Here is an 11082-nt window from a genome sequence, read left to right on the forward strand (position 1 = left end):
CAACAGAAGCATAAGCTACTAGACGGGGTCAAATTAACTATACAGAATTGGACAGGACTCGGGACTCATAAAGACAACATACTGTGAACAGAGGTGACCTCTGGAACTGGTTGCAGAAGTCCCGTTGATTCATGGCAGTGGGTCACACGCACCCCCCATATTCTGTCTCCACACCGCTGGCTGCTCTAGAGTCTGACAGTGGTAGCGCTGAGCGGTTACTTGCTTACGACCCGCAGAGGCGTCTAAGATGCAGAATGATGAGAATAGATGGGCTGAGTGTTCAGCAGACAGACATCAGGGCAGCAGTGGCAATAAGAGTCTGCTGAGACAGACAGGGAAGCGGTCTACTGAGCCACATCAGCATACAGCAGCAGTGGACATTGTGGCGCAGCAGCAGCACCCAGACAGTCAGACATTGAAAAACCCCCACAAGACAAAGCAAGCGCTTCAGTTCATTCAGACTGGATCAGATGTGACAGCAAGGGAATTCTCTTTTCAGAATTTGCCACATAACATAATCATGCTTCTGAGTGGATAACACATTTAAATAAATCATACGCTTTGACTCAATTTTTCACTTGAAAATGTATGTATGCCAAACATATGCCTCATAAACCATATAACTCTATGCACAAGTCCCAGATCTGTACTGTATAGAAATGCATAATATGATATGAATATCATTATTTTCCTGATGATAGGTAAAGAACGATAGAAATATGCAATATCCTACATATTTGGGTATTATTCTACACACGGGTATTATTGTAATGAGCTACGCCCCCAAACAAGACCACATTTGGTTGGTCCGGACCAGACCAAATCTGAAACAATCATAGACATCTATATTTCATAAGTTTGGACATCACACAGTACAGCCAGTAAAGTAGAGTTCAGTACATTATACTGTACTCTACTTTATTGTGCTCTACTGTAGTGTTCAAACTTGTGAAACATCTACATCTATGATTGGTTCAGATTTGGTCCAACCGAAGGATGCTCGTTACAGCAAGTCAATAAGAGCCCAGAGAGGTGGCGTTAACTGTAGCGAGAGAGAAGAATGAGAGACAGCGGCAGAGAGAGAGTGAGAGTGAGAGTGAGAGTGAGAGAGAGAGAGAGAGAGAGAGAGGGAGTGTGAGAGGATATCCAGACTGTTTTCACAGTCTTGCTTTTGACCACCAGATGACAGAAAGTGTAACGATGTGCTCTAAGAGTCGGGAAGCAAGTTCGGGGAGTGTTTTAATAAACAAAACATAATGGAAAACAAGAAACACTAACAGTACACAGAAATGAAAATGAAACAGAAACAATGACGCCTGGGGAAGGAACCTGTCACGGATCCCTCTGGTACTTTCATTGCGAACACCTGGCCCCCATTCCCACTGATTAGTAGTGCGCCCTTTGTTCACCATGTCCGTTGGTGCGTGTGAGTACCTGCGATGTGTGTCCTGGGCTTTCGTGCCATTGTGGATTGCGCAGATGATTACAGGTCTCGTCCAGTGTGTTCATCATCGTGCGCGTGTGTTATTTATTCGAGGTACTCCTCGCTCTTTTGTTTGGGGTTTCAACCCTGTGTTTTGTATACGTGTCTGTTTGGTCTTCGTCCCCGTGCCTTTACACGGCACACCGTAATTTGGGGTATTATAACAAAAACTATCACGCATTCCTGCGTCTGTCTCCTGAATCATTCATACCAGCGTGACAGAACCAAAGGGAGTGACATATATAGGGCAGGTGATGGAGTCCAGGTGATTGTCATAAAGCGCGTATCGATGATGACAGGTGTGCGCCATAACGAGCAGCCTGGTGACCTAGAGGCCGAAGAGGGAGCACGCATGACAGAAAGAGGAAAAAAAATGGCAGTAATTCCGTTACCGACTTGGTAACAGAATTATGAGTTTTAATCACGTAAGACTTCATAAACAAACTTGGTATTAGTAAACACTAACTAATTGATAGGTCTACCTTTACTTGATACTTATGTGAACTTTCATTATCCTCTCTACTCAAACGTCTAATCTAATATGGGAGAGAAATGACAAAATATCTTAAAGATATGTGGGTTTTTGGTAACGGAATTACAAGGCACACTGTAATGTTTCTTAAACTTACAGAAGGTAAGTCATTTATCCAAAAATAAATAAGTGTTGATTAGTTGGTAGGGGCCTTTAATTCAACATTACTGTGTTTTGATGTTTAAGATGTTTGCTGGTAAATGTTGTCTAACACTCCTTTGCCATCTATTTGACCAGAAATCAAAGTCTGTACTTATTCCACATTTTTTAGGATGTAAAATGTTAGAAAAATGTATACTTTAATTTCAAAAATGTTTATTCTTAGCTTTCATTTGATATGCTCCTATGAACTTCACTTGTTGGTGGTCATGGCTATTTTTTTTATGGAAATGACCCCTACACACAGGCAACGCAGCTATTCACCTAATGCACCCTGGCAATAGCTGCTACACTAGGCTTCTCTCATTATGTGGCTGGAGACAAACGTGATAATAGATGACATCTAAAGTATTGAGTATTACATGTACTGTATAGGCTTGGAAGTAGAGGTTCGATGAACTGCATGTGGCCCAATGCAGTCATTCCACAAGACTCTGCCATTGATCTCAGGATAATGATAGTGGTCTTCGATGTTGATCTTTCTCTATTGTGTTTGGCTGCGCTAATTTGATATTTCTAAAATAACAACAATCAAAACAACTATCAAGGGGATTTGAAATCAAAGAGTTAATGTCGAGTCTTGGTTTGTTTTCCTAATGTCTTGCAGTTGCACACAGAACTGTCAGTTCCCCTCTAGCTCCCAGGAGCCCCACTCCCTAAACCTCTCCACTACCACCTCCATGCAGCCTCCTGGCCCTGAGGGGGGCATAGGAGATGCTGTGCTGCATCAGCATCGCTCTGGAGCAGGAAGGCCTTTTAATAAACTGCCATCATGGTTCTTCCTCTACTTGTATTGACTTTCAAATTAACTTAGTGTTTTACAGACACTGTTGTTCAACTTTACTGTACAATGCTATAATTACTAGAATGACGTCACGTTGAATGACAGTAACTGAAAAGTGAATGTAGGCTTACACTGTACAGCCAGTGTTTATACTGTATGCGAACCTGGATAAACACTGAACAGTATACGTGCTACTGTTTTTCCATGTTCAACCAGTGTGGTATTTCTTTTCAAGAGTCCTCTCCAGCAAACCAGACAAACAGGGCGAGAGGGGCCTTACATTAGGGTTCTTCAAACGGAAACCTCAGGCAGATAAGAGGGTGACAATGAGAAAGGGGAAGAAAGAAACAGAGACGTTGAATTGAAGTAAGCAAGAGGTTTCACAAACACAGCAAATAGAAGTTGCTCAAAAGTGACAACGGGGGTATTAATACTGAAGGTCAATAGGTAGGCAGCTGAGAGGTAAGTCAGGGTATATAACTGCAAATGAACTATTGATATCAGGGCATTAAGATTGATCCATGGCATACAATAACTGTAAAAATATTATGTTTATCCACCATCTTTTTAAACGCCCATTATGGCTGGACAGGCAGAAAATTGTTATTGTCAATTGGGATGAGAAAAATCTATAAAAACAGTCAGCCTACATGCAATAAGCCCTATTGTATTCAAGTTGTGAAGTCAATGTAAGCTTTGGTTGCCAGTGCCACCTGTCATTTATTGATCCTGGCAAAGTCCTTGCCTGAGTGGAATGGTGAGGATAGATTATTTGAAGCTCCAGACTGAGTGTCTACAACCTGCCAGCTTTGTAGCCCAGTTGTCAATTAACTATTTTATTGTCTCACTTCACTTTCATTTATAGCCAAGACACACATGCCATGCACTCAAGGACAGCACACACATACACAAAGGACACGTAGGACAACATGCACAAATTAGTGTCTTTTTTTGTCCCCAGTCTATTAAATTTGGACTAAATGCTGAGGACAGTGGTTGGAGTCCACTGACTGCCAACATCCCTCTGCATCCAACTACCAACCAATGTGGACAGAGTTGAGTGTTGAGAGAGGCCTAGTGCTATTGAGCAATTCAAATACAATCATGTCACATCTATCTCTGTACATCTTTTTTTATAAAGCCACTGTGTGGACTGACTGTGCCACCTATTTTTTGTTATATTATTGCTCTAGATTGCTGGAAATGGCAGTTACAGGTGTAAAAAAAAATAAAGAATAAACATAAACTTGCCGTACTCAGCAGCACCAACTTCTTCAAAAATCCTGGGGAGAACCATGCACACTGACAGTGAGAAGGTTTGAGAAAGCATTAGGCTCGATTCAAAGATAGCACATCGTTGTCTGTGGGGGGGATAGAAAAATATTTGGAGAAGAATCTAATTAGGTCCACAGTTCACGACAGCTGACATTCTGTGTTGTCCCTGGAGTGGAAGTTTCATGAACCTCTCCTTCGTTCCTTTATCTGTGTCCTTCCCTCAGCATTAGCTAATTGGCCCTGGAAGCTGAAGAAGATGAATGAGATTGGAAGGCAGTCTGGCAAGAAACAGGACAGGCAGAGGGGCCCAAGTGTTTTTATGAGGCAGCACAGGCAGAGACACTAGCAGCACAGTTTATTGCATCTTCATTATCCTTCCTCCCAGCAACATCGCAGGACTTTTGGGTCTCTGGGAATAAGAGCAGAGATCTCCCTGGTTGATGAACATGTACTGTAGGCCTAACATGGAACCCAAACCAGCTGCGCGCGTGCACCATCGTGCATAAATGTATTTTGTCCCCCCACACCAAACGTGATCACGACACAGGTTAAAATATCAAAACAAATTCTGCACCAATTATATTAATTTGGGGACAGGTCAAAAAGCATTAAACATTTATGGCAATTTAGCTAGCTAGCTTGCACTTGCTATATAATTTGTCCTTTTTAGCTATCTTGCTGTTGGTAGCTAATTTGTCCTGGGATATAAACATTGAGTTGTTATTTTACCTGAAATGCACAAGGTCCTCTACACCGACAATTAATCCACACATAAAACAGTCAACCGAATCATTTCTAGTCATCTCTCCTCCTTCTAAGCCTTTTCTTCTCTGGACTTTATATTGGGATTGGCAGCTTTTATAAATCAGTTGCATTACCGCCACTGACTTCGTTCGTCTTTCAGTCACTCACGTGGGTATAACCAATGAGGAGATGGCATGTGGGTACCTGCTTCTATAAACCAATGAGGAGATGGGAGAGGCAGGACTTGCAGTGCGATCTGTGTCAGAAATAGAACTGACTTCTATTTTAGCCCTTGTCAACGCAGACGAGCAGTGTGGGTGCAATAATTGAATAACATAGATTTCTACATTTATTTTGCAATGCACGCGACGCGAGTGATGTAGTAAGCCTGTAAGTGCTTCCTCTCTCCTAACTATGGAAAAGTCCCAGACAGTAGACATCATGTCTCATGCTTTATGCTGAGATGCAGAAGAGGAGGGACTAGCAACCCCTGAGTCACTGTGTCAAAATGTGGCTAGTGAACAATGATTGGTGTGCTTGTCTGGATAGGAGACATGTAAAGGGAATGTGTACTATTAACCTAATACCTTTAATCTTCAGAGAGTAAAATGTGTCTTTCACTGTGTACAGTGGAACAGTCCTATTCCTTTAAAAAAATCTCAGAATATCAAACACAGACTTCAAAACATACAATATTCACAGAGACAGAAGAAATGCCAGAATTCTCTCACTTTCTGCACAATGTGTTTGTTTGTTTTGTCTACCCCAGAGGGCAGGGGAACCCATTAGATGCATATAAATGAACAAGTGGAGCGATATCCTCATGAGCATTTCACAGCGTAGTCCGATCTGGTCAGAATTCTGGATGGAGCGACATCCTGCTCATCATTACTACATAGTTTTTTTTTTATCTGTATTAGATATTTGTGTGCAACATCTCTATGTGCAGAGGGCGGGGATGATTGGGTATCACTTAGCCTAGAGGAGAACAGGCATGCTGTATGGTTCACGGTTATTCTTCTCAAGTTCTGCTGCTGCAATTTAATATGTGTAGCTGAGGTCAGCTACTGGAAATGGGAGGGGCCTAATGTACAGTAGCCTCACTCTGAGGTTCTGTGAGTTATGTGGTCCGAGAAGTATGCAGTTGAATTTTCTTGAGAAAATCGTGTGATACAACAAAGATTGGAGCATGATATCTACAGGCGAGAGTGAAATCTGTGTGAGTACATTGTTGCGTGGATAGGGTCAGGGCCAGGGTCCTAGACAGGTCAGAACAGGCTAGGGCTTTTCTGTCCAAAGGCTATTGTATCATCCCCTCTATATGAGCCATGTTACAATTCCCAGCAAGCGAGTTAACCCTATTGGCGCAATGCATAGGGTGTTTGCATTTCACACCCGCGATCTGGGGTTCACTTCTCTGCCCCTTTGTTCCCGACACTATTGTAGACCTGGCTGTCCAGTGTCTGCCTACAGTATTTGAAAGCAGCCTAGCTCTGAAAAGATCCACACTGTGCCTACCAATACCACAAGTGTCACAACAGAGTGTTTCTATGTTATAGGCAAGGCTAAAAGGTAGTTATTTCCCTTTTGATGATTTTGAAATGGCTGCTTTGTGTATGTGCACGCATGAGTGCATGTGTGACTGCATGCATGCATTGTGTGTGTGTGTGTGTGTGTGTGTGTGTGTGCGAGTTTGGGAACAGGTCCATCCTCTGACTTGAGCTGTGAAGCCACAGAGTGAGTAAACCATTCACGTGAACCTGGGGAGGCAGGTAGCCTAGTGGTTAGAACGTTGGGCCAGTAACTGAAAGGTTGCTGGACCAAATCCCCAAGCTGACAAGGTAAAAATCTGTTGTTCTGCCCCTGAACAAAACAGTTAACACACTGTTCTCCGGTAGGCCGTCATTGTAAATAAGAATTTGATCTTAACTGATTTGCCTAGTTAAAAAAATATATGTTTATCTTGCCATTAGGGCAAAGAATCTAGCAGGCTGTCTGAACTGAAGCCATGTTTAGAAGACAACTTCATTTTCCACACAACAACAAAAACAATGTTTTTTTAAACACTGATATTTAATGCCACGTTTACTAAGACACTGCATTAAATCAGATTACAGGCCTAGATGCCTCTCTGTTTACGTAGAAAAAATGTGCTTGCCATCTCAAAAAACGAAATTACAGTGCTGAAAGATCTAAGGAAAAGGCCTGGGTTAAGAAGAGAGCTGGGATTTGAAACACCACCTTATGAATATTTCAGAGGAACTGTGAATCAAAATGAAAGTGCAGGGCTCCAGTTCCCTACTCTCCAAGTGGATGGTGAGCTGTTTCTCCAGAATTAAAAATAGCAGCATAGGCTGAACTCTGCTGAAGAGGGTAATGGACTTAGAACAGAAGCATGAATGATGCTCCCACAAAAACACTGCTTTGAGGTGCAACAGCACACTGCTTAATCAATGCTACCCAACCTCATTAACATGTGTGATAAGGTGATAAGGTTCAGGGTTGGGGAATAACTGATTACAACAAAAAAATGAATCAGTTACATTACCAGAAAAAAATGTGTAATCTGATTACAGTTACTTGTGAGAAGGGATAATTCCTTCTTGGATTACTTTTACATTTAGAAAGAAAAATACATTATGACACATTTATGTTTTCTCAATAACATACAAATAAATCAGCACTGAAAAAAGGAACAAATGTAAGTTTGTTGCAACTAAGTGAGTCTGACCACAGCCAGAGACCACTATGATGACACGCCAAGTCTGTTTAAAAATAATAATTTATTCAACTTTTATAGCGCTATTCATCACATAAAGAAAATGTAAACAACATTTAGTCATCATCTGTAGATCAACGGTGAAGAGATTGAAAGGTTGAAAAAGTTAATGGCTTGATTGAGGTCAGTGGATGGTGGGGAGAGCCAGGAACAGGCAGACAGCACGTTGTCATTGCGTTGTCTTGCCATCCACACCATCTGTCACTGTGGTTTTGTAGTGGGACTCAGTCCGATGAAGTTAGTTTGGTACTAGCCACGGGACTAGAAGCTAGCCTCTTAAAGGGGAAAGTAATCCAATTAAGTTACTGAGTTTGGGTAATCCAAAAGTTACGTTACTGATTGCAATTTTGGACAGGTAACTAATAACTGTAACAGATTACATTTAGAGTAACCTACCCAACAGTGCTTAAGATGTGAGTGACTGATTGTATTCTAGGCAGACTGCCTTTGTAAACAAACAATTAGGACTATTTTGGAAATGCAGGCCTTTGGAGCTAACATTTTCAGTAAAAGCTTGTTATGCAGACACAACAAAAAGGCATATAGTGCTGATTTAAAGGAATATATTTTTAAACTTTCAGTTTAACATTCTAGTGATATAGCTATGCAGTGTGTTGTCCCTAGCTTGAATAAAATGTAGTAAAAGGACTGTACCCTACCAATGTTTGTAGCCTACTAGGCCAATGGCTAGCCCAAGATGTACTCTTAAGGAGACTAACGTTACCATTACTCCTTAAGCTGCAAGTACCTTATTATGTTATTTTCAGAGGTTGACTCAAATTCTCAATTGCGATACGGTTCTAGAAACATAAAGCCCTTTACTTTCATGTCACATCAACATAATTTCACAAATGCAAAATACAAACTTACTGTACACTGTTTTAACCGGCTTTATCAGAGTTGCAGATGACAGTATTTTTCAGCGACAACTTTTCTGGCGGCCTTCTTCCGTTACACACAGGTGTTCGGGAAATTGCCATATAGCTAATTATCACAAGTGGTCTCTCGGTTTTCCATAAACCCGTGTAGTAACATGGAGATATGTCCGTTTGGGAACACTAACCCTATACAGTATATAATATATACACTACTGTTCAAAAGTTTGGGGTCACTTAGAAATGTCCTTGTTTTTGAAAGAAAAGCAAATGTTTTGTACATTAAAATAATGTCAAATTGATCAGAAATACAGTATAGACATTGTTAATGTTGTAAATGACTATTGTAGCTGGAAACTGCAGATTTTTTAAATGTAATATCTACATAGGCGTACAGAGGCCCATTATCAGCAACCATCACTCCTGTGTTCCAATGGCACGTTGTGTTAGCTAATCCAAGTTTATAATTTTAAAAGGTTAATTGATCATTAGAAAACCCTTTTTCAATTATGTTAGCACAGCTGAAAACTGTTTCTGATTAAAGAAGCAATAAAACTGGCCTTCTTTAGAGTAGATGAGTATCTGGAGCATCAGCAATTGTGGGTTCGATACAGGGTCAAAATGGCCAGAAACAAATAACTTTCTTCTGAAACTCATCAGTCTATTCTTGTTCTGAGAAATTAAGGCTATTCCATGCCAGAAATTTCCAAGAAACTGAAGATCTCATACAACGCTGTGTACTACTCCCTTCACAGAACAGCTCAAACTGTCTCTAACCAGAATAGAAAGAGGAGTGGGAGGCCCCGGTGCACAACTGAGCAAGAGGACAAGTACATTAGAGTGTCTAGTTTGAGAAACAGACGCCTCACAAGTCCTCAACTGGCAGCTTCATTAAATAGTACCCGCAAAACACCAGTCACAATGTCAACAATGAAGAAGCGACTCTGGGATGCTGGCCTAAACTGTTGTCCTGAAGTTTATTGCTTCAGGACAAGTTTTCAGCTGTGCTAACATAATTGCAAAAGGGTTTTCTAATGATCAATTAGCCTTTTATAATGATAAACTTCGATCAGCTAACACAACATGCCATTGGAACATAGGAGTGATGGTTTCTGATAATGGGCCTCTGTTTGCCTATGTAGATATTCCATAAAAATTGACAAAAATTATATTTTCTTTAAATAACAAGGACATTTCTATGTGACCCCAAACTTTTGAACGGTAGGGTGTATGTATACATTACAGTATAATATATATATATATATATATATACATTACATATGGTGTATACATTTAACGTTTTGATTTTTGACAAAAGTTTTCTCAGTGATATGGAGGATAAGGTCATTATGCTACCAAAACAATAACGATAAGCGATGCGTGTTAATGTTCAGAGCATAGTGGCTCTTAACAAAACTCGCCTTCGTCCAATGACTCTTATGTGTAATGTACTGGAACTGAGTCATGATCAAGGGCTAGGCCCATGGCTAGGTCACAGCCGGACTGTTGTTTGCTGTCTTCTCTTAGTTTGTTCTGTTGACCTGTTTCTCTAAGACATTTCAATGTTATGTAGACCTAGATTTCATAGTCCATAAACGGTTTTGAATTGTATTTTATCCAAGTTCAAATTCTGTTATATTCTGTAGTTACCCACTAATAGGAAATCGATTCCATTATTTGCACTTAAGTACATTTCCCAGCCAAACCCATGACTGGTGTAGATTCGATCTACTAAACTTTTCACTCCGTGAGAAAGTACAGAATGTCTGGTACACTGCGATGACGAAGGTTGCATCTCAGACATGTTACACCCCAAAAAATAGGTATTTGTGATAGCATCGTCTGCTATGAGAAATGTGAACAGACTCGTTTAAATTACGCACGATGTATATCTATATAAAACAAGTGTTGTCTATAAGTGATCAGATAAATGTTATTGATAAACCGCTTTACCTGTAGATGTAGTTTCCATAGCAACGGGAGGCCTTTTCCCATCGTCCTCAAATTGATGGAATTTTTCCAGGTCGCTCGTCTCCTCCCTGGTTTTCGGTTTTAAATCTTCACGTAGCTCATCAAACCGGGGTGGGGTGCTTCCAAACAGGCCATTTCTTTCATAATCGTCCCCAAACCATTTCCCTTCCGAACCTAGTTCGTCGCTGGGCTTCGAAGACATGCTTTTAGGGAGAGGTTGCGCGAGAGATAACAGCCACAAGCTGTAACGCGGGCTACACAATGGATAGTGGGTTGGTCAAACGAATAAAACAGGAAAATGTGCTATGAAGGCCGACTGCCTTTACAAATGTATACTTAAACTGTAAAATTATAATTGCTACGCGGTACAGCCCGAGAGCACAAGTGAGCGAGGTTGATTGTTTTAGTTCAGCGCTTCAAAGCTGACGTCATCGTATTAGCTTATTATGGTTGGCACTTATTTGGGGCAGAGTAACATTC

The 11082-nt window shown here is 40.9% G+C and overlaps 1 protein-coding gene across 1 annotated transcript in view; it reads right to left on the bottom strand.

Annotated features, from left to right (window-relative positions):
* rtn1a (reticulon 1a) overlaps positions 1-11024 on the bottom strand; it is a 46171-nt gene extending 35147 nt beyond the window's left edge. Inside the window, exon 1 of the mRNA XM_021584949.2 lies at positions 10585-11024. Coding sequence (XP_021440624.2) covers positions 10585-10804 — 220 coding nt within the window. The 5' untranslated portion in view covers positions 10805-11024. The remainder of the gene's footprint in view (positions 1-10584) is intronic.
* Between the last annotated feature and the right edge of the window lie 58 nt (positions 11025-11082).

This window comes from Oncorhynchus mykiss, chromosome 25 (genome assembly GCF_013265735.2).
Source record: "Oncorhynchus mykiss isolate Arlee chromosome 25, USDA_OmykA_1.1, whole genome shotgun sequence".
In the NCBI taxonomy this organism is placed as follows: Eukaryota; Metazoa; Chordata; class Actinopteri; order Salmoniformes; family Salmonidae; genus Oncorhynchus; species Oncorhynchus mykiss.